The 24210-nt window shown below is 46.6% G+C and overlaps 1 protein-coding gene and 4 non-coding genes across 5 annotated transcripts in view; 3 read left to right on the forward strand and 2 right to left on the reverse strand.

Moving 5' to 3' along the window:
* The first annotated feature begins 14189 nt into the window (after nucleotides 1-14189).
* LOC119174193 (uncharacterized) overlaps nucleotides 14190-24210 on the forward strand; it is an 82622-nt gene continuing 72601 nt past the window's right edge. The window contains exons 1-2 of the mRNA XM_075889685.1: nucleotides 14190-14314; nucleotides 21694-21980. Of these exons, the coding sequence (XP_075745800.1) occupies nucleotides 14224-14314; nucleotides 21694-21980 (378 nt within the window). The 5' untranslated portion in view covers nucleotides 14190-14223. The remainder of the gene's footprint in view (nucleotides 14315-21693; nucleotides 21981-24210) is intronic.
* On the forward strand, nucleotides 16111-16182 carry TRNAE-UUC (transfer RNA glutamic acid (anticodon UUC)). The gene has a single exon. It is a non-coding gene; the product is annotated as a tRNA-Glu (tRNA).
* TRNAQ-CUG (transfer RNA glutamine (anticodon CUG)) lies at nucleotides 16190-16261 on the forward strand. Its single transcript has one exon. It is a non-coding gene; the product is annotated as a tRNA-Gln (tRNA).
* TRNAQ-CUG (transfer RNA glutamine (anticodon CUG)) lies at nucleotides 18352-18423 on the reverse strand. Its single transcript has one exon. It is a non-coding gene; the product is annotated as a tRNA-Gln (tRNA).
* On the reverse strand, nucleotides 18431-18502 carry TRNAE-UUC (transfer RNA glutamic acid (anticodon UUC)). Its single transcript has one exon. It is a non-coding gene; the product is annotated as a tRNA-Glu (tRNA).

The following is a 24210-nucleotide window of genomic DNA, read 5'->3' on the forward strand; positions in this document are numbered from 1 at the left end:
GCTTTTTTTTTTTTCACCTCGAGGCGCGGTAGGCCTCGAGCTAAAGATATCAGCGCCCCAAGTAAACTTATCGGAGGCCATGTATGCCCAACTACATTCAAATAACAATAACGTCATTTTCTTATATCTCTGTTGGCAATCCGATCGGTAAGATTAACATGTTAATTAAAGATTGGGCTTGGTTGTTTTGCCCAATGACTCCAGTAATCAAACGACTCAACGCGTGGGGTGAGAAAGTGGACTATGGAATCAGGCTTATCAAAAGTGCGGCTATGCACCGATAAGGGCTTGGAGGAGACGACGTTATCTGACTAGTTCACGTCTTTCTGCGATGTTAATTCGCCTGCGTAGCACTCATGCACGATTGGCAGAAATCCGAAAGAGACAAAATGCATTGTTAAGAAAAATAATCAAGGAGCTCTTGGGCTTCATATGTACACTGACACATGCAGCCAGGGATATACAGTACAATGGTGGAAATAGCCGAGGCACAATAAAAAAGCCTGGTTAATTAGACTTTCCACCATGCGGTTAAGAAGACACGTCCTCAAACGTATTTGTATATCAATTACAGCAACAGATAATAACAATCACGAAATTACCAACTATCTGCGGAGTAATATCTCAGCAATGCCAGTTCCCAGGATTGTTCATACAATTCCTAATCTTGAAAGACGGCGAGCCATAGCAAAATCTCTGCTTGAAGAAGCTGAAGATCAGGCTGAAGAACGCTCATTTGTCGTCGTGGCTTTCATGTTTAAAGAATGAGCCTTCACAGTAGTCAAAACAAGGGAAAGTCGTCGACTCGGCTTTCCCTGACACCAAATAATCAGATATTTCTGAGCAAGTAGCCATCGCATTGGTGCTATTAGACGAGATCCAGAAACCGCAGCCGTCCTAGTATTCTACACTGGCCCTGCAGCGATTCTCGAGGGAATTAAGGATCGACAAACCACACTTGATAATCTCGTTTGCTACTCTTATGGGAGAAATCAACAGCATTCCCGCAAACCTCAACAAATCGGCCCACAATACTGCACGAGGACTTGAAAAACGTGCAGCCACAAGCAAAAAAGATGCCGAGGTTCATAGATTGCACGGATCTCCTCCTCTCTCACAACTAGCTAACCAAGTAGTTCTGCCTAGAAAGCATGGCCAAAGTGCCCTTCGTTCTTTTGCTTTTCGCACTGTAAACAAAATAGAGCTCAGGCTAATACGCTAAGGCTCTTGAAACAAGAGCTTATCCGAGCTCGCTCTTAATTCGCAAGATTTATCGGGGCTGCTCTACTCCCACACCATGCGATAAATGCAACGGCACCACCCGTGTTTGTAAGGGCGACAAAACATAAAGGAGTGATTGGGCAAAAGAGGTGGCTGCGCAGCTCCAGCAGCAACTGCGAGCTTTGATCATATAAGGGCGTATATAGTCACGATCGCTGGCGTACGAGCTGTCTCGGGAGACACCACTGATCCCAGTCACATGTGCTCTGCATTGCTTCATATGAGGGTGGGGGAAAACAATACATCACTAATAAAACAATGATTCTGTGTCATTTCTAAATTGTTCTGTGTTGCAAGGCATGATGAAACGATATCGAAGATCATTCCAGTCCCTGGCTGCATGAGAGAAAAAGAAATTATGGTGGGATGTGGTAATTTATGCAGTGTAGCTGAGGTGCCAGCAGGAGGAGGGTATACGGCGTTGTGGTGACTTGTGCGGGCTTAAGTATACGATGGGCTGGTTGAATGCGGGAGTTAAAATGAAGTGGACGATAAATTTTGTGATACAAGGACAGTCTAGAAATCTAATGGCGTATGTCTACAGGTTAGGCAGAACTCCCTTACTTTTAAGGGTAGTAAAACTGGTGCGATATGAGCCGACGAATCTACCGCAACTTTTCTGTGACTTGAAAACCAAGCAATATATCAAAAATTGTACTCTTATTCCTGAAGTTTTGCTCATTGAAAATGTTAGTATTTATTTTTCAATATTGTTTCAACTTCATTTGGCTACAAGTTTGCCAATAAAATAAAAAAGCATGGCTACTTTGGCTACTTTTGCCTCAAACCCACCCAATCAACGACCCTGAATGTATCTCCACGCTGTCTCACATTAGAGCGACATGGGCAGTCCAACGGGACAAGGAAGTGGCTGAAAAGCGTGGTCTGTCGGCTCCAATGAGACAGCGGCCTCTTTCGGGCAACAAAACTAGCGTCATCTAATGGGCCTAAGAAAAATTATTTCATTTCTCCATTCTTTACAGAAATATTGTCGAAGAGGATTTCACATTGTGCGGGCATTCGTAGGTATGAATCAGAGTGGCGAGGTCCCGACTGAACTTCGCCCTAGTGTCCCTATACTCATGATTCCGCGATGTCACTAACGAAGCGTAAACAAGGTGCACACATGACTTGGCAAACAGTGATATACAGCAGCGCCCGTCGACATAACGGAACGCTCGCTCGGCTCACTTCTCGCAGAATCTCGGAAGACGCGCACGTGCCGCCATCTAAGCCAGTGCTTTCTTTACGTTCAAACTCTTGTCCATGCTTCAGCCTTAATTGCCCATGTGCAAAGCCCTTATTGCGCCTGATGAACAATGTAGTCTAGTATTCACGAGCCAATGTTGTTTAGATCTTTTACCCTGTCACCGTGTTTGTGCCCGTATAATGCACGTGTGGAGCGCAGAAACTTGCTAACCTAACCTAAGCTAACCTAAGAAGAAAATGCGAGATTGAGGCTAAGGTTGGCTTGTGAATACGGGTATATGTACTGATTCCCGCCATTCTGAAAGTTTTTTGCGCTGAAAGTGGTTTTGCATTACCTCCACGACCGCCTCACCCCTGACCAAACGATGATGCCATGTGACGACGTCTTAATATGATGTCACAATATGCAGTGTCATGATGGTGATTTGTTGTTAGCGCTTCCTGCTAGCGAAACAGCATTTGTACGTCAAGCGCGGCGTTCTTACCTGAAGGGAACAAAACATTGCATTTTGTATTGCGTTGTCAGACCAATTCTGCCCTCGGATTCAACTAAATAAAGTCTCCAGACTAAATATAAACATTCTTTTTTTTTATTGATCACTCGTGGGCAATAGGGCACGCCCACTTACACTGAGTATAGAGACACATCCAAGAGATCTGCAGTTGAGAAAGTGCATAGATTTCCCAGTCGCCCTAATTCATAATTATAACTCGGGCTTTAAGCTGCATCATGGTGGCCTGTACCTGTCTTCGGCATCCGAAAAATATAGCGTGTGCACAAAAGCGAATTGATTTCTCGAAAAATCTGGATTACAAAGAAAAGTTATTATATCTAAATCACTTCCTTCGATAGCTAAGTATAGCAACTGTATGTGCATTCTAGGGATAACATGAAATTTTTAACCAGATCGGATCGCGTTTAATAAGTAAATAATTTTAAAACTGACCAATCTACAGTGTAGTGGGTGAGCACCATCGCTTGAGACAGGGATTAGGAAAAAGGATGGGAGACCCCGTCGTGAGCATCCGGGCCACATGGCCCAACAACCGGCCACTGCGTGGCCGCTCGCGTTCCGCATATGACAGGCAAGTGATTGATTGATTGATTGATTGATTGATTGATTGATTGATCTATATGTGGGGTTTTACGTCCCAAAACCGCTATATAATTATGAGAGACGCCGTAGCGGAGGGCTCCGGAAATTTTGACCACCTGGAATTCTTTAACGTGCACCCAAATCTGAGCACACGGGCCTACAACATTTCCGCCTCCATGGGAAGGGCAGCCGCCGCAGCCGGGATTCCATCCCACGACCTGCGGGTCAGCAGCCGAGCACTTAAGCCACTAGACCACCACGGCGGGGCAAGTGATGCTTGTTTGTTAATTCAACACGGTTAGTGCATTCATTGTGAGCTGTCCTAAAAAAAGCCAGAAAAAATTGGAAGCAACCCTGATCGTTGGTCCTTGATTGTGTGGCTGCAGGAGTGCGCATGGAGGGGGGAGCAAGGGGGGGGGGTAGTAACGCTTCAATGAGGGGGAGGGGGGATGTCTACTCCGTACTTTGACTTAATAGAGGAGGGAGTGGCTACGATGAAATCATTTTGGAGAAAATTAAGAGAAAAGTGCGCCCCGCGAAAGTTCTAACGGCGCAGGTGCACACGCATCACGAGAGGGCAGAAGCCATCCATTCGCGCCAATCTTCTTTTTCGAAGAACAAGGACGACGACTCTATCATGGAATTATAGGATGAATGTGAAAATGGCACACACGTACACTGCAGCCCGTCTCTATATAGAGTTGACCAAACAGGCGGTGTTGCTTAAAGGAGTACTGGCACAATTTTGTGGCACCGAAAAAGAGACATTTGTCGCTTCTGTGGTGTGCACATGCAACGCTGTCCCCACACTGGAGCAAGACAACATTTATGAAAAATAGACATTGATTTTGAAGTTTTCCTCGCCCAGAATATACAAGTCAGCCACATCACTACGGGCATTATCGCAACAAGCCAACACAATTTAGTGGGTTTCCGAAATCTGTGTCCTGAATCGCAGAAGCTGCTAACAGTCTCTTAACAATAATTTACTCGTTGTTATTCACAGGAACCATGTGCGACTGACAGGAAGCTGACAGCTGGCGATAGTATATCGATATTATGTCTTCCCGCGACGTCAGGCTTGAGTTGGCATGCCACTTAGATACCGCCCTTTCGATACCGAAACAGAAGTTGCTGTTTCAAAGTACTGGTAATAAAAATATGTTCAATGCATCGTCAAGCACTGCAACTCTCATTTCAGGGTTCTCGACCCTCGTGTTTTTATTTAGAGGAAAACCCGAAAATATTTAAAATTCATGTCCGGTACTCCTTTGAGTCTTTCTGTACGAAGTACTTCACACACAGTATGAATGTTTTCAAAAATACTACTATTGTTCCTTTTTTATTGTTTTGATCCACTTAGAAGTATTCTATGGGAGAACTTGAAGTTTAATTTCTGCTAGTGTTCGGTAATTGCTGAATATGCATACTTGTTTACTGTGATTGGTCATTGCCACTGGCAAGAGAAACCGGGCGTTCGTTGTTAAATGTTAAAGTGATCGTTGTTAATTATAACTGTGTTAGCATTAAGGCTATTGGTCGTATACAAGTTGCTGCAATTAATAGACCTAAGACTAGACGTGGACTCAGAGATTGCGTGTAAGTTTTTGGGGACTTTCTTGTAGTTCACCGTTTCCTACAAACCTCACCTACATTTAATTTGCCCAACTTCATCCATACTTCTTCATCAGGGACATCAACAGCACAAACAACAACACATACAACGACAAAAAAAAAGAACTTTGCAAAACGCTTATAAAACCACCAGTATGTATTATAGAAAATTATTTATTCCACCCTCATTTGCTTTCGTAGAAATGCTTCCTGTAAATGCTCACTCGTTACTCAAATGGTGCTCAAATGCAGATTGTTGAGAACGACGGACCGATCCCGCCGAAGCCACCACTGTTGCGAAAGACGGCGACGCCAACACGGCCCCGGAGGCGCCACTGCTTTCAACTCCGCCGGGAAGGTCACCAGCCGTTTGGTAGCGTATGTTTATCAGCTCGCGACTGCTTCTGCGCAGAGCTGATAAGACGAGCGGACGAGACGACGGTGAGTTAAACAAGGTTTATGTACAGCATATATACAGAGGCGTTACAATTTCGGCACTGGGGCCGGCAGAGACTCGAAGAGCCGAGCTCCTCTCTCTAATACATAGGTCAGCCTTTCGCCTAAAACCGCTGACTCACACACATGTCGGCACTCCGACACGGGGACTCCTCTCCTAGGATCTCCGATCGCGACGCGCCGCAGGGCTTCTTTTATTTACACCGGGCCCAACTAAAATGTCCAATCAGAAGCGTCGCTGGTCTTCCGAGCAGGCTCCTCCAATGGGGTTCGCCGCGCGATGCGTCAGGCCACCAGACATGAGGACGCCGGCTCGCTGTCACGTGCGCAACTGACTCAATGCACGTGGGCCACAGATGCGCCGCGCGTGTTCACGCCGTGGAGTTGTTCGCGCCCGGCGGAGTGCGGGCTGGCCTTGACCCAGATTGCCTGTTTCAGAGGCACGGACGTTTGACGAGGACTCGCTGGCATAACAGCACCCCCGCCGCCAGACAATGCACCGGAAAGACGAGCTGCTTCCACGGGGCTCGGATGTCAGGTGCGCTCGTTCGCCAGGTCCCTCCAGGTTCGCCTCCAGGGCCATGGGGAGAATACAGCTCCAGACTGTTCCGGGAACACATCCCATCATTGACGACGGATCCCAGCCCCACTGGCTTGTCGCCACAACTTGCTGACCAGCTTCACTCGTCTCTTCTGACCATCTTCGGTTTCAGCACTTGTCGATGGTTCTACAACTTGCTAAGAACGGTTCGACAACAGACAACACACGACACAAGCAAGTGCCCTCGGTCACCCTACAGAACACCAGACAAAGTATAGTACAACATATACCTATCTACGTGTTTATCGGAATTTTGTTCCCTCTACATCAAGAGGCACATGTGGGACAAAAGACCCCTAAAATGACAACTCAATTTTTTTTCCACGTACAACAACGTAACAGATTAGAATACCACATAAAGTTGGCCCCTTGAGATCACTCTGAACGAGAGCGCTCAGCCCAGGTCGTGATGAGGTCAAAATTTTGCCCCGAATCGCCAGCCAGAAACCGAAAGGTTGAGAAGTTACTAGCTGGAACGCACTGCTCAATGCACCTGCATTAGCGTTTACCTTCCCCCCTTTTTTTTTTTTTTTTAGCGAACGTCAAAGTTGCGCTGTGGAGCAACATGCTCCACCTCAGTAACCGGCCACTTTTAGGCGACGATACCTATGCGGCACCAAGAGCGGCTCACACTTGCGACGTTGCACAGGGGAACAACGATACGGCTTGCTACTGATTGACTCCTCACCGCTTAGCTCGATATCGTGTTCGATCACCCTCATGTTTCCGGGGCGGTCCGAAAACACGTCTTCAAACTCGGAACCAATCTTTCTCAGGTCCTCTTTCTCAGGTCCTCCTTCACTTAAGCTAGGCTCTAGGTTTATCTGCTCCCAAATTACTTTCGATCCCCCTTCGATCACCTCACTAGAACTCAAATTTTCTGCTCCCTCTTCCTCTGAAGCCTTCAACAGCTGATTTACGACCGCTTGATGTTGAACATTGGGTTTCATCAAGTTGTAAATTTTGTTCTGCCGCCTTCCTACTTGCACCTCATAAGTTGTATCGCAAGGCTTCGATAATACTGTGGCGGGCCCTTCCCAATCAACCTCAAGCTTGTTCCTTTTTGGTGGCTGCAGCCGCATTACCTGATTATCAACTTCAAAAGCGCGCTTCTTCCCCGATTTCTCGTAGTGCTCCTTCGACAGCACTTTTGCCGCGTTTTTCTGGCTTTCCACGAGCGCTTCAATTTGGCTTTCCACTAGCGCTTCAATCGAGAGATCCTCACTCTGCCCTCGAATGAGCGTCTCTCGACCAACTCTCGGCAGCTCGCTCCAACTTTCCGCTACAGGCGAGAGCGTTGCAACCCTCTCGCTCTGACTCAACGGCGCCACGTCGTCTCCCCCAGCGCATACCGCGCCGGCCGCTCCCGCGACGGGCCGCTCGCGTGACTGCTCACATGACTCATGCGGAAAATTCCCTTTCTGGGGTTCCGTCGACCCGCCGACAAGGTCACTTGAGAGTTCACCGCATGGAACCAAGTCAAGCTTCCGCGAAAGCTTTCGCGCTTGCGATCGCGTGGGAGCCATGCACGCTAAGTTGGGGAAGAACGATTTGCCCTGCTCTTTGAGAAGCTGCTCCGAGTTGTTGGAGAAAAGATAAGAAAAACGACCATTCAGCGCGGCAGACACAGCCGCTTCGGTGCAAAGCTTACCGAACGGGCCTTCAATGACAACGGTGGCGATTGGTAAGCGAACACTCTGCTCCTCGGCGACTTGCCTGATCCACGCGCATTCTCCTGTGAAGTCATCCGGAGACACCAATGAAGGATGGACAACGTCCATGGTTGCCGCTGAGTCTCTAAGTGCTCGGCACGTTTTCTCATTGACCCTAATTTCTTGGAGATACGGCTCCAACAACCGCATGTTTTTTTCTGATTCTCGGATCGTTGCGAAGGCAAACTTTTCCTGACAGTTTCTCGCGATGTGCCCTTCCTTTTTACAGTTGTAGCAGATTAGCGGCTTCCGTTTGTTTTCCGGTTCTAATGCCTGTGTGGTAGAAACCTCACTCGATTTCTCCGCTTCTGTTTGCCCTTCCCCTACACTGTCCTTCGTAAGAGACGGGTCCTTCTTGAAATTACGGTGCGGAACGGGTTTCCGTTGATCAGGTTTCCTTGAAAAGCCCTCTTTCCTTTCATCCTTTTCAACGCGCACCGCCCTGCTATGCAACTTTCGGCGAGTATAATACTCCTCAGCTAACTCAGCTGCCTTATTTAACTGTACTTCCCCAAGTCTGTCCTGCAGCCAAAGTCTGACATTATCCTCGATGCAGCGGTAGAACTGCTCCAGTGCAACGCATTCCACCACTTTATCGCGATCATCATAAACACCTTCGCCCTTGAGCCATTCGATCAAATCGGCTTTAAGACGAAACGCGAAGTCAACGTGTGACTCATTCCCCTTTTTAGCATACCGGAACCTTTGCCTGAAAGCCTCGGGTGACAACTTATAACGTCTCAAGAGCACTTCCTTAACCTCGTCATAGCTCTCAAACGCTTCCCTAGACAAGCAAGTTAATGCGTCGGACACTTCGCCGGGAAGAAGAGCTAACAGGTTCTGCGCCCAAAGAGACCGCTCCAAAGCGTTTCGCTCACAGACGTGTTCAAACTTGACGAGATACTTCGCTATGTCCTCGCCTACTACGAACGGTGGCAGTTGGTCCCGAATTCTAAAACCGCTGACCTGAGAAGCTACGCTAGGCGCCTGCGAACACTGTAGGATTGCCAATTCTAGTCGTTTCAACTCGAGACGCTCCTGTCTCTCGGCCTCCTCGCGACGTTCGCGCCTTTCAGCTTCTTCACGTTCGCGAGCTTCTCGCCTTTCAGCCTCCTCACGTTCGCGAGCTTCTCGCCTTTCTTCACGTTCGCGAGCTTCTCGCCTTTCAGCTTCTTCACGTTCGCGAGTTTCTACTTCTCGCCTTTCAGCCTCTTCACGGCGTGCTTTAATATCCACCCAGGCCTCATCGACTTCCTCAGCCGACACTCCCTCATCCTTCATGATCTCAAGGATCGCTTGCTTTCGTTTCGCACGGCCCAAAGTAATGCCGAGTTCCTCACAAATTTCGATGAGTTCCTTCACTTTAAGGTTCTCCATCGTTCACACTAGCCTCTTGCTGTTTGCCCCTGTTAACAATTTACTTGCCGTACCCACTATAAGTCAACTAGCAAGACGCGCAAGCAATTTTTCACCCTCCCGTGTTTACCACCTCCGCATTAACTTTGGTTTCAAAGCACTTCAACTTGGCTTGAAACGATCAAAGCTCCCTTCAATGCTTCACACAGCCCTTTCTCTAAACTACTACAACCTGAGCTAGAGTAGTCTGGTGAACTGAGGGGAAAACATCAGGCACTCACCGCATCGATGTCGCTGACGCCGGCCGATCCCGCAGCTGCCAACCACTGTTGAGAACGACGGACCGATCCCGCCGAAGCCACCACTGTTGCGAAAGACGGCGACGCCAACACGGCCCCGGAGGCGCCACTGCTTTCAACTCCGCCGGGAAGGTCACCAGCCGTTTGGTAGCGTATGTTTATCAGCTCGCGACTGCTTCTGCGCAGAGCTGATAAGACGAGCGGACGAGACGACGGTGAGTTAAACAAGGTTTATGTACAGCATATATACAGAGGCGTTACAATTTCGGCACTGGGGCCGGCAGAGACTCGAAGAGCCGAGCTCCTCTCTCTAATACATAGGTCAGCCTTTCGCCTAAAACCGCTGACTCACACACATGTCGGCACTCCGACACGGGGACTCCTCTCCTAGGATCTCCGATCGCGACGCGCCGCAGGGCTTCTTTTATTTACACCGGGCCCAACTAAAATGTCCAATCAGAAGCGTCGCTGGTCTTCCGAGCAGGCTCCTCCAATGGGGTTCGCCGCGCGATGCGTCAGGCCACCAGACATGAGGACGCCGGCTCGCTGTCACGTGCGCAACTGACTCAATGCACGTGGGCCACAGATGCGCCGCGCGTGTTCACGCCGTGGAGTTGTTCGCGCCCGGCGGAGTGCGGGCTGGCCTTGACCCAGATTGCCTGTTTCAGAGGCACGGACGTTTGACGAGGACTCGCTGGCATAACAAGATTCAAAGGTGACGGGATCGAATTTTGATGGAGTAAAAATGCTAAAGGCTCGTGTACTGGGATTTGAGTGCTCGTTAAACATCCAATATCGAATACTTTCGACGCCGTCCACAACGGCTTCCCTGATAATCATATTGTCGTTTCGGGACGTGAGACCCGACAATTGCTGTAATTGATCAGGTTAACTGGTCGACGGGATTGTGCGTCGGGCCAGCAAGGAAGCGTTGTTAAGCGCACTTATAAAACGTCAAGGAAGCTTTTTTTAAGCACTTCCTTAGAATACGGCTGTGTAGCTTAAAAATTTTTTTAAGAATTACTCTTACGCAAACGGAAAGAAACGAATCACATTTGCACTTATCCTCTCGATTACGCCTGCGTGTTAATTTCGTTTTAACGCAAGGGGGGGGGGGGGGAATTAAAGGAGAATGAACGTAGGAAGGACTTCGAAAAGTCGTATAGGCCGCGAGGGCCTCCACTAAAGAGGTAACCGCTGTTTAGAAAAAGGTTATTTACACTACTTACAATAAACAAAAGTTTCATAACATTCCAGTAATGGGCACATATATATACACTTCGGCAGATCTATGTAACCACGACAAACATCTCTACGTTGAAAGAAAGACATCATTACTCTAATATACATGACAATGTTGGCATACGTGTACACAAGAACTCATGCGATATCATGACACAATGAATGGTATAACGATACAGGTCAGCACTGCGATCGTTTTGACGTCACAGATGGGATGCGTAGTTGTGGAATAACGGAAACTTTGCTTTCGCGACATCACTTGTATCGTCGTCCCCCATGGCTGCACCGGTTCTTAGTCGCGATTTTACGATGGCAATATACACGAGAGTGCCACCGGGGGCACCTATTCATAGTTTGCTTGCCCGTATTATTAGGTCTTACCGCTTCTTCAAGCACTGAGCTTCAAAGCAAAGGGAAGAACGCACGGTGTCCGACTTCAAAAGCGCAGGAAATGCGGTGTTCTAGCCGACCACACAACCCGGCATTCTATGAGTGACGTCATCACGTAGGTGGCGTCACGGTATGTCCTCGAGGTCGATAATGTGTCACGCAGGAAATGCACAGAAAACTCCAGTAGGTTAAGTAAAAAAAAAAATGAGGCAAGTTTTTTTGATACCATCTCAAGCGCTTGCCGCTCGCGCCTAGTCAGCCTAAAATGTGCATTCATCAAACAAACCGTTTCATTTCCCATCAAATTAAGTTTCAAAAAGCTCATCTCAACGAAATTAAAAAAAAACTTCTGGAATGGAAGCTCCCGCAATGCTTTGCCAGCAGTAGTGAAGCCAGCTTTTGCCCTCCAATGATCTCCAAAACATGCTATTTTCTGGTGGTGATCACACGGACATCAGGTGGCTTTGATTTGTTAGTCTAAAAGCTACGTTAATTTTAAATAAGAGATAGTTGTTTCCGAAGAAATATTCTGCAGAGAGTAGTATCGGTGACTTAATCTCCATTAAAATTTGCCTTGACTTCGAGGCTTACTAAAGAAAACTCGTAACACAAGGATGCACTTTGAGCACTGTCTGGCCCGAAAATGTGGCCATTTTAAACTCGTTGGGCGTGCGAGAAAAACGCTCCTTCTCAAGGAAGTCCACGTTATTTGATTTCTGCTTTACACGGGACGGCTTTCTGCTCTCCCATAGTTGAGTACATCGTACTCTAAATCGTTAACAACTTTTTCTAAACACAATTGTTCGAGAGAAGGGGGGGGGGGGGGGTATGAGGCTGTTCCATCATAGTGGAGCAGTCGATTCGGTCAAAGAGTGAGCCCTATGTGGGAACTAAGGAGAACTCTGTCGCTGTGATCACTCATCCGCCATGGAAATTATGGGTAGCACACGGAAGTGCCTAATCTTCGAATTTTTTTCTTCAAACGCAGTTGTGGCTTTGTTTATTATTGTTTTGGCGTTTGTTTCAGATAAAAGAAGAAATCGTTGTGAAATTTGTGAGCAGATCAGAATCGCTCAGCCTAAACGATTTAAAGTGGCGAAGTGCAACTGTGGAACGTTCGCCGAACTTCGCCTTGGGACAAAGCGGATGCAGGCCGCATAGGCTTAGATGGAGCTGAATGGCCAAAGCTTCGTGTAATACACGTTTATCACATGCTTTTCGAGACCCTCCTGAGTACCTTGTAGGCCTCATAAAATGTGAGGCCCGCGGGCGGCTTTTCGCTCTCGCATAGTAGAGTACAAGGTATACTCTAAATCCATTGAAGAAGAATGGCGATTTGGACTAGTTGGTTTGAATTCATGATAATAAGGGTTGCAGCGCGAGCACGAATGTGCTAGAAGAAACAGATGAAAGTCGAGGTACGGAAGGCAAAGAGGACAACACGAGCGCTGTCTATCAACTGAATTCAGTTGGTAGACAGCGCTCGTGTTGTCCTCTTTGCCTTCCGTACCTCGACTTTCGTCTGTTTCTTCTAGCACATTCGTGCTCGCGCTGCAACCCTTATTATCATGTATACTCTAAATCGTTAGCAACTTTTTCTAAACATTTTTTTGTACATCACTTTAATCGTGAAGCATTTCCTAACCAACTTGGGACGACTTTCAGCTCTCCCATAGTAGAGTACCAAGTACTCTAAATCGTTACCCACTTCTTCTAAACACACTTTAAATCGTTATCGACTTTTTCTAAACACATAGGTGGCATGTTCTTTCTAATGTACTGATAGGAAACTATTTAGGGTCAGCTTCCTGACGTCCAAGCTACAAGAAAGAAAAAAAAGAAATTGATGTTAATGCTCTCCACCTTGGTGGAACAGTGGCTATGGCGCTTGGTGGCTGACTCAAAGGTCGCAGGTTCGATTCCTGCCGTCACATTTTGATGCAGACGAAATGGTACATGCTCGTGTACTGTGCGATGCCAGTACTGTGCGATGTGGTGCACGTCAAAGAGCCCCAAATTGTCGAAATTCCTGGAGCCCTCCGCGTCTCCCATACTCATGTCGTGGTTTTGGGACGTAAAACCCCAGATATCATTAGCAGGGATGGGTTAATGCCTTCGGACTTTACCATTGAGGCAACAAAAAAAATACTATTCATGTTGGCAGTTAAGCTCTTCTTCTGGCAGCAAGAATACAACAAAATTCCAGTTTGTTCCTGACTCCTCTACAACTATAGGTGCGTTCGATTCACCTGCACCAGTCGGAACCGGTTCACGGCTGTGCGCGCGAAGTTCGGAAATTGTGCAGCGTGGGTTCAGCGGTGCAGGCACAGCACGACACCCGAAACGAACGACGGTGTGCCGACAAGGTGCAGGGCTTGTTTCTTTTCGCTGAATTTACACCGTTCAGCAAACACTCACTAATGGCGAATCGCACATACGGACAGTTTATGAGGCCCAAACATGTTGGCAAAACAAGCCGCGTTTGTAGAGGCGGGTGCGGCGCCTAAGCCACCTACGCCTAAGTGCTGCGTCATCTGCCCAGCTGCACGCGCGGCTGCACCAAGCCGGCACCGTCAGCGTATACGAGGTGCAGGAGAATTGTGAACCAGTGCTGTACCTCTTCTGCACCTTTCGAAACGAGTGGCACGGTTCAGAGGTCGTCAATGCTGCATCGCCGAAACGAATGGAAAGGTGCAGCACCTCGTGAACTGGTTCACGTAGTGCAGGCGAATCGAACAGACCCAATAAAGAAATTGGGTCAGCTCTTGTGACGAAGCTCTCCCGATAATGTACTGTACTGTACCAGCCATTCCGATTCGACCTGGTGAGGGGCCTATTAAAGCGTGTTGATTGGTTGATCGATTGATCACTTACCTTTCGTAGAGGACAATGCAAGATTCTAATTTCATATTCCACTCTCGTGCAGGAACCTGAGGGTGAACACGGCTTGCAATGTGAGCGCTGGAATGTGCGCGGCCCCCATCATACTCGCCGTCATTGTGTTGATCGTCATCGAGTACCAGAGGTACGCGCTGGAAAAGACACGTCAACAACGAGGTACGACATGCACTGAAAAAGAAGGGTGGATTCGTTATTTGGCCAACGTTGTGATCTTTTAGGCTCATAATCTCACTCTTCGCGTTCTAGTAACCTACCAGAAACTTACTGTAGTTACTCGTACGCAGCCAGTAGTGCTAAAATCTATTCCGCGCTGGATAGTCTCTGCTAATGTTGGCTAGCATTGGCTGGCACTGGCGTCGCCAGGGTGGAGGGGGGATTCATTTTTTTTTTACATAGCTTGCGTATACATACACAACAATATGGCTTGTGTACACATAAAAACGCACGCAAGAACATACATAAAGTACGTTTGACGCCCCCTCTCTCCCCGAGAAAGCTTTCGGGTAACGGTACTTCGGTAGTTGCTAAATGGCGGGCAATGCTAGATATCGGAAGCATCGCTCTTGTCACCAGAAAAAGTTCGGTAAAGTAGGAAACGGGGGGGAAATCATGTACATGTGGCGACGCCATTTGAGGTTCCCACATCAGATCCCAGTGACGTCACAGATATTCATGGCATCAGCAAGAGCCTACATACATCTGTCAGTAAAAATAATGTATTTTAACGAGGCTTCATAGGACGCTGGCACTTCCTCGTAATTACTTTTTTTTCTTTCCTCTATGACGAGGAGCAATACCACGGAACCATAAAATAAATTAGGCAAGCGTATCTCAATCTTTTCTAAGCTACAGATGTATTTGTTTTCAGCTTATTCAACAAGAGACAAGATTTTTGCTGACATTGTATCGCAGTGGTTGTTCCTGCACCCTTCCACGCATGCCCAATTTTTCCCCTTTTTTCGCCTGTATACGTACATCACTTTGATATTAAATCTTTGTTGAAAGTCAGCGCTCTTTTCTGTCTGTTTTTTTCGCTTCCGTAGTTACGAAGTAACTACTTATAGGTTGCGCTGTTCCCGCATTCAGTTATGTTCTACCAACTTGCCCAAGTTTCCACGCTTCATAGTTTCTATTGGTATCACCTCCAACAGCCAGCCTCGGCTGGTTAAATTTTCCGCGAAGCCACTTCCTCCGCCATTCCGCTCGCATTATTTGGTCCTACAGGTGAGCTCAGAGCATGAGCGTATTCGGTGAGGACATTTGGTTCGAGCTTTCAATCGATGCGCATCTGTGCGACTCGTTTGCGGCGGCTCTCTAAAAGGTGCCGCGAACTCTTGATCGACGATTGTGAGCTTATACCAATGGCATCAATCCTGTTATGAGATAAGTGCGTTTGACTGTTTAGATTGAAAACGAATGTGTTGGACTGCTATTGCTCGTTTCTGATATTGTCTTCCGGTTATTCTCTCTTTTGTTTAATTGACTATGGTCTAAAAACAGTGCCCGTATTTTTCAATATTGCCTCTATAGACAAGTAATAAATAAATAAATAAATAAATAAATAAATAAATAAATAAATAAATAAATAAATAAATAAATAAATAAATAAATACTCGTTCTGTGGGAAATGTAAGCGAAAGAAGAGACGGAATAGGTGGTGGGAATCTGTTGAATATCGAGCGGCTTGTGTTTCGGAAGGAACAATGGCAAAATTCGGTTTCTTAAGGAGGCGGTGTGGTGTTCGTCGAATATTTCTACAAAATTGAAAGAAGATATTGTTTGGCCCTTCAGAAATAACAAGCGCACAGCCTTCCTTCCTTTCCTTCTTTCTTCCTTTCTTTTTTTCTTTCTTTCTTTTTTGTCACGATAAAACTGTTCTTGGTAATGCACTAAACTCCCCGCGGAGGCTAAAGATAGCAGCCTGTTCGAAAGCTCGCTTCCCCGCCACCGTCTCCGGCGTGGTCTAGTGGCTAGGATATCTGGCTTTCACCCAGAAGGCCCGGGTTCGATTCCCGGCGTCGGAAAAGTTTCGGTCTCATGGTGTAATGGTTAGCACTCTGGACTCTGAATCCAGCGATCCGAGTTCAAATCTCGGTGAGACCTGCTTTTTTTTTCTGTTTCTGGTGCTCATTGGCGAATCGAGGAAATACGGTAACTGCCTATATATATGCTTTCAGTTTACGTGTGTGTGGTGTATAATAAACTTATTAAGGAGTATGATTTAAGTACTTATCAGCGGACACAGTGGATAAAACGTCCTATAATGTTACGTTTTATGCGTACCAGGCACACGGTAAGAACAATTGTCTTTTTTTGTGTGTGTGAGGCGTCTAACTGAAACATTGATGGTTTATGCTGAACAGAATGAGAACCAACCTATGCCTTTTTTTTAGCACACAACCCTATTAATATGGTGCGATTAAGGAAAACATATTGGGCGTTTATTGCAGCTTTTTATGGTTGGAGTGGGAGTAACTCCTCGTTACCTGTGTTGTGTGCCACCATGCTTGTAGCATAGTAACAAAAAACGCGTGCAGTGGCACAAAAAAAAAAAACGAAATAAACAAAGCATAGATTGATTTATATGTGGGGCTTAACGTCCCAAAACCACCATATAATTCTGAGAGGCGCCGTGGTGGAGGGCTCTAGAAATTTTGATGACGTGGGGTTCGTTAACGTGTACCCAGATGTGAGCACACGAACCTACAGCATTTTCACCTCTATAGAAATTGCAGCAGCCACAGCCGGGATTTGATCTCGTGACCTGCGGGTCAGCAGCCGAGTACCTGAGCCAGTTGACCGCCGCAACAGGGCGAAAGAAACAAAACAGAACAATGCGACGCACATTACACGTAGTCACAGATGATAACCAATCATTATTGGTTATCATCAGGACCCCATATCACGCGCTCCATCCCCCGTACCAGCTTGCCCAACATTTCACCTTAAGCGCGGTGGCACTTATGCTCTTTCAGTCACAATTATAACTTTTGTCGCTCTACAACTACACTTCCATTAAATGCTACAAATAACCACAGCCTGCACTTGCTTTCCTTGGAGTTACTGTCCCTTGGCTTGACACGTCACCGAGTATAACGACGACTCCTGACACAGCACGGACCGATTCCCGTGGTTTCTTTCACTGCGGGTGAATTGTTGGAGTACTCAGCGAGACCATACAATGAAAAGAGGAACTTCACTTTGAAAAATATCGAGTAAAAAGGGGTGTCTTTTTGTCCCACAACAATAATCGTCGTCAGGCTTGCGTGCGGTTCCCTTTCTTGAAAACTCGGCGCTGGCCACTTTCCTATCGAGAATGAAATGTAACCCTGATAATGGGCATGTCGATCGTGACCGGAATGTACCGGGCGGGGGGGGGGGGGGGAGATAGCGCAAGGATGGAACGCAATATATAGATGACGATTATTGTTGTGGGACAAAAATACACCTTTTATACTTGCTCTTTTTTTAGAGCGTTGGCTTGTTTGCTGCAATGTGATATGTGTTCTTGCCGATTTCACAATATTGCGTGCCATTTGAAATGTAGGTGACATAAGACCCTTTCGACACACCTAAAAAAAAAAAAGAAAGCAAAGAATACTGAATAACTGCACCAGAATGCAGCATAAGAAGGCTATAAAAAACAGTATGAAGGAAAAGTACTTTTTTACCCTTCTCTAAAAAAAACGAAAATGAAAGAAAACCAGTGGTTGTTTTAAATGCGGCTATTCAGAAACGGAACTAGTTCAAACAGGCTAATAAAGGGGGATAATTACATGGTATGTGTGACAATAAATGGGGCCTCTTGTGCATGTCGGCAAGAGTTACTATAACAAACAGTAATGGTAACATGGTATTTTAACAGTAAAAAAAAAAAAAGTCGTTTAATAGACGCGGTGGAAATGAACAAAAAAAGAACAAGCATTCAACATGTTATCAAACAAGTTGGGGGCAGTGCATTAACCTCATAGTGAAAACAGCAAACATAAAGATTGAAAGAAAACAAAGAGAGGTATTTAATTAAAAATGTACATGAGTAATCACGAAAAAAAAAAGCAAGACAACCCTCAAGTATGCCGCAATGATGAAGCCGGATTTAAGGAATTAAAAAAAAAAGCAACTCTGGAAGAATAATTCTAAAAAAAAACATACAGTAAGAAATAAGAAAATGTGTTAAAAAAGAAAAAAAAAGCAGGTCTCACCGAGATTTGAACTCGGATCGCTGGATTCAGAGTCCAGAGTGCTAACCATTACACCATGAGACCAAAGCTTTTCCGACGCCGGGAATCGAACCCGGGCCTTCTGGGTGAAAGCCAGATATCCTAGCCACTAGACCACGCCGGAGACGGCAACGCGGTTGCAAGTTTTCAAACCGGTCGCAACCTTCGGCCTCCACGTGGCGAGCTTGGTATTCGCTGCGCGTCCTGCTTGTGGCTCGTGCAGTTATCGCCGAGGCCGCTAGAGGGGACTGATTGTTTTTTTTTTGTTTTTTGTATCGATCTGCAGCTGTAAGGGCTTGCAACCTACTCACCAAGGCAAGTTTTTTGTTGTAGGTGCTGCCATCTAGGCAAAGTCAGGCAAAGCGTGTGTTTGGCGAGCGTTTGGCGCGCGGCTCTATTGTAGCTCGGTCCCTCGACTGAACGCGTCTGGAATGAATGGAGCAGGGGGGAACCCAAAAGCTGTGTGTGTGTGGGGAGGGGGGGTCAAACAAATTTAAATATTTTATTTAAATATTTAAATAAAAACGCACGCACGAACGAACATATGTGAAGATGGTTGAACGCCCTACCCCTCCTCCCACCCCCTCAACCCAGTAAAAAAAAAATTCTGTACGCCCCTGGAATTGCGTGTCCTTTTATGGTCATCTATAGCCCGCGGTTACGAAAAACAGTACTGGCAACCAGCTACTAGATCAACAGCCTTGCGTGAAAGAATACTTGTGTCTGGTCAAATTACTAACAAGTGAAGCTTAGTCACAAAGAGTAAGCTCACCGAAGAATGAGGATGTGCTGGGGTGCATACTACCGGAATTCCGCAAATGTATCAGGTAACTTATATACGGCTGCCCGTAAATCCGATAAGTGTACAATTACTTCGATTTGACTCTAATTACTACATGCATGGTGAAGTGGTCAGACTACATTGCGTTTGAGGGAACTGGAAACAATATCAGAACACAACAACGAATTTGGTTTAGTCTATATTTTAGTGTCACATTATGCGGAGAAATGACCCTTTAGCAGACCACGCGATGCGAGTTAATCAGTGTTCAGTTCGACCTAATGGGTTCCAGGGAACAGGAAGCGCAGCCAAAGAGACTGAACCTTAACTCTATTGATTAAGCGAGAAAGGTAGGAGACATAAAATGCAATCAACTTGCACAAAAGCCCACGCACAGACCATGCATCCAGCTTCGAGGTCAGTGTGAACCAACTTTTGTGTGAACAATCAGTAAAACATGTGATTGCCGTGTGTTTTGTTGGCTCACGGGACAGCCTTATGCGCTCCCATAGTAGAGTACCAGGTACTACAAATCGTTAACCACTTTTTTTTTTCTAAACTGATATGTCTAAACGTTATCGATGATTTGCGCCAGCCTCTCGATATATGTAGTTTCGTTTAGGAATGTTCTATAACTCGCCTATTGGCAAACTTAAATTACTCTGAAGCATAAATGTTATAGTAACTGCTCAGCGCTCTGCTTTAGTGTAGAGTACATATAGTGTTCTAAATCGTAAGCCCCCCGTACCCTTTTTTTTTTTCTGAACACATACTATTGGTGGTACCTGAAACGTAGCGTCTGCTGCGTGGGAAACTTCCCGACGCTTCCAGCGCATGTAATCATCGAATGCAGGAACTTGGTAATGGGTGCCCCGCCGCGGTGGTCTAGTGGCTAAGATACTCGGCTGCTGACCCGCAGGTCACGGGTTCAAATCCCGGCTGCGGCGGCTGCATTTCCGATGGAGGCGGAAATGTCGTACGCCCGTGTGCTCAGATTTTGGTGCACGTTAAAGAACCCCAGGTGGTCAAAATTTCCGGAGCCCTCCACTACGGCGTCTCTCATAATCATATGGTGGTTTTGGGACGTTAAACCCCACAAATCAATCAATCAACTTGGTAACAGGTGAACAGGTGTCCGTATGAAGTTTTAGTTTTCTGTATACGCAGTGAAACGTTCCAAGAATGTGCTTACGTATCGAGCTGTAATTTAGACAACAGCGATAAAGGTGCATAGCAGGGGCTCTCGAAATTCACAGGGTGGATGGCGCATGTCACGGCATGTACCAGCCTTCCATCCATCGCTTTATCGAAAAAAAAAAAAAGAGTGGGCTACCTGCGCAACCAAAAACCACGTGTGTTCTGGCGGCAAAAGATAGGCGGTGGTTAAATTTACTTTGAAAACACCTTGCCTGTGACGTGGCACCTGTGTGTGCCCAGTGAAATACCTATATGCTGTATTACATGTTGATTAGAAATCAATTGAAGTGTGGCGGTCGTCCTATCTCTTTTGTGCCCTTGTGCACGGTCGCAAGCAATATATGGAAGCTTTCAGTCAACGCCAACTAGCCTAGGTAAACGCCCTCACGTGTATTTTAGAGATCGCAAATTTTTCGCGTTCTGTTGTCTAAAGCGGCCTGGCCTATGAAGTATGCCTTTGTTCGTCCGCAAGTAGCTGACTGTTTGCGGATTACCTGTTTACCGGGGGACCAAATGCTAATGGCTTGCTTGGTCTGGCCGTCTCATAGTGCAGAGCTCAACTATATTATATTTGCGAGTACAAACGTCGCCTCCACGGCAGCATCAACGGCCCGAGGTGATCATGGAGGCTACTGCAAAAAACTACCTGAAGTCACTGCCTTTCTTATTTATTTTCGACAAGAGTTCATGTGAAACCCATACACCGACACACTGTGATTAAGACAAAGCTTCTCTAGATGCCGTCACCTGCAACGTCCGGTTACCCTGTAATTAACTAAACGCCCTTACGTACACTGAAATAACGTTACATATTACACGTACGGAAAATTGTGTTTAGAAAAAGTGCGAAACGATTCAGAGTACCAGGTACTCTATTTTGGGAGAGCAAGAAGAATCAGCACGACGGAACGCAACTTGAATATTATTACATATTAAGTATACCACATTACGCATGCCTGAGTTGTATATCTGAATAATACTGCAAAAGAGTGGCTATACTTGGGATGGTTGGTTTTGCATTTCTGAAAGAAATATACTTTCTTAGCGCGCAGCTAGGCCGTTTTTCAGAGAGAAGGATAGATCGCACTTTTGAAAGAAAATGTCATCTGTCTTCCTTCTGAAAAGCTCCTTGCGCACTAAGAAAGTATATTTCTTTCAAAAATCCGAATATTGTCACGTACTAAGTCTGTCATTACGCATTCCAGACTTTTTCCAGGTTTTTGTTCGAGACTTTTTTTTTTTTGAGCTAGAAGAAGCCATGCAACAACAGATGCGCCAGACTACCTGTCCTTTATTAAACGTGAACGCGCCCTCTGTTGCCTTGCACGCACGCACAGCCCGGGCAAAATTGGAGTCTGACAAGTCCGCGAACAGCAGCGCTGGCAGCCCCACCCATGAATCGGACGTGGCGAGCACTCGGGGATGGGCGCCGTCCGTCCATGACGACTTGGTGTTCCCGCCAGAGGCCGTGCTCGCCGGGGTCCTGTTTAACCGGCGCCGCTTCTTCTTCGGCCGCTCGCTGGACTCCCACCAGGGGCCGTGCGTGGTCGCAGCCCCACAGCGACGCTGCCTCATGGTATGGCAGGGGATGCCACCTCGGTTCGAGGACGACTTCGAGTACCTGGTACGCATGCGCAAGAAATGTGCTTGCGTCTACTCTCGATCGCGCGACTTCTCTACTGAAGGGTTTTAGTGCGTCGTGAATATACTGCCGCAAGGTTATTCTTTAGAGTATGTCGAGGACAAGCGCAGTCACAGATATCAATCGCATGCTTTAACCGCTTTAATTGTGTCGCCTTTTGGGCCAGCCAGTGCACAGAAAGCTACGATGGGGGTGACAAGGGTACAGGAAGCTACGTCCGTTCGTCAGCGCCAGGAGAACTTGAGTTTGGCTATATAGCTGGTGCTCACTGTTCGACATCTTGACCGCACAGAGAAAACGAGGACAGAAGAAGGTACGGCGACACGGGAACCTAAATTGCGAAAATGCGAGGAAAATAAAGTGGGTATGCATCCTTTGAACAACGTGTGTAGTTTAAGTGCCATATAGGCAGTGCCAGGCTGCTCGACCGTAGCGTCATGCAATGTGTAGTTTAACAAGGGGGTGGGAAAAAAAGGGGAGGGTGAGAAGGAGTGATTTAAAGGCGAGGAGGAAGGAGAGGTGAAGATAAAAGGGTAGAGAATGGCATAGCTTTGTTTAGTGTATGATGATGGTTACTGGAGTTTTGTGGCGCAAGGACCATGAGTGGCTGAAGAGCCGCCAGCCTTGTATAGTATAGCTTATGCATGCAACACAGACCATGAATACATGTACCAATCAGCGCCAAACATGGTATAGCCATGAATAATGCTATAGCCAGAGCGTGAGAAAGGTAAGTTACAGTGAGGAGGATACAATGCGAGAAACAAACCAAACAATAGCATGGCCGTGTACAGTATAGTACAACATGCAAGGGGGCGGAAAGAAGTGTGATTGAGGAGGGATGTGAGAAGGTAAAGGAGGTGAGAAGGTAATATAGAGAGCGATGAAGACACAAAGAAGAATGGGCACAAAAAGAGATAAGATGAAAAAAGTATGAATCAAAAACTCAATCAGCGTTAGCTGCAGGTGGCAGCACCTGCTTGCCAGCTCTCCCGTTTCTGCAATTTCGTGGTTGCGGAACTGGAAATGTAACTTAGAAGTGTGGCAGCTTGGGCTAGTTGGTATGGCATGATTATAGTTATAGCGCGAGAACAAAACGACGACACAGAGACAAGAAGGACGTGCTCGTGTCCTTCTTGTCTCTGTGTCGTCGTTTTGTTCTTGCGCTATAACTATAGTCGTGCGGAACTGGCTTTCGTAATTTTTGTAAAATAGTATAGAGGTCACGTAAAGCAATGAAAATGAATGAAAATCCATCCTGATAGTAGCTTTACAACAGGGTGAGAGGAGCTAGGATAAATAGCCCCGAGAACTCGTTTGTGGCGTCATTATTGACTGATTGACGTCACAGTGTGGGCTTTGTCGGCATCACGCTATGGTGATTAGGTGCTGCTAACTCAGCAGACCACTTACACTTAGTTTAAAACCAAATTAATGTGTGCTTAAGCAATGGTCATCGCTAATGACTGGTCGGAAGTACTCGCATATGCAGGACTAACAACAGAAGCATCTTGTCTTGGAAATTTTGGTGTCGGAGGTTTTCCAATAAACCTGAAGGGGTCGAAATTATATCCAGAGCCCTTCAAAACAGCGTGCCGGACAATCATATCGCGCTTTCGTATGTAAAGCCGCCGCGATTATCATTCGACCGCCACTCGGAACAGAACCCGCTGTAATGCACGACAACATTCGTGATACTTTTTGAATGTTCTGACAAGATTGCGCGCCCTACGCGAGTTCATGAATCTATTCCGGAACTTGCGGAAGCACTGGTGATGAATCCGGAAACGTAGGACATCCCACGTGCGATTTCTGTGGTGTTTAACTCACTCGTTTGATTATCGATTACCAAGTCCAGTGGGGGAGGGGGGTGCCCTAGCCCCTTCCCAATTCGTAGGAGGGGAGTGTTTTACCCCGCTATAGGACAATATAAATGGGTGTTTTCAAGGCATTCAACAAGTGCCCCTCCTCCCCTGAAAGGAGGGGTGGAAACTCTTGGCTATGGGTTTGTCAATTACCTTTGTCAGTGCCGGCCGCTATCGATGCAGTGTTAGCGCCACCTACTTGAAACGCCGATGTTGCTTGCACACACAGTGAATTTTATATACTTGCTTCGCCAGCGAAGCATGTCGAATGAAAAGTTTCATCTTTACGCATTACAGCGCTGCATTTTTCACAATCACAGCCACCGCATAATACGACTATGGATAAT

The sequence above is a fragment of the Rhipicephalus microplus genome, chromosome 3, assembly GCF_043290135.1.
Source record: "Rhipicephalus microplus isolate Deutch F79 chromosome 3, USDA_Rmic, whole genome shotgun sequence".
Taxonomy (NCBI): domain Eukaryota; kingdom Metazoa; phylum Arthropoda; class Arachnida; order Ixodida; family Ixodidae; genus Rhipicephalus; species Rhipicephalus microplus.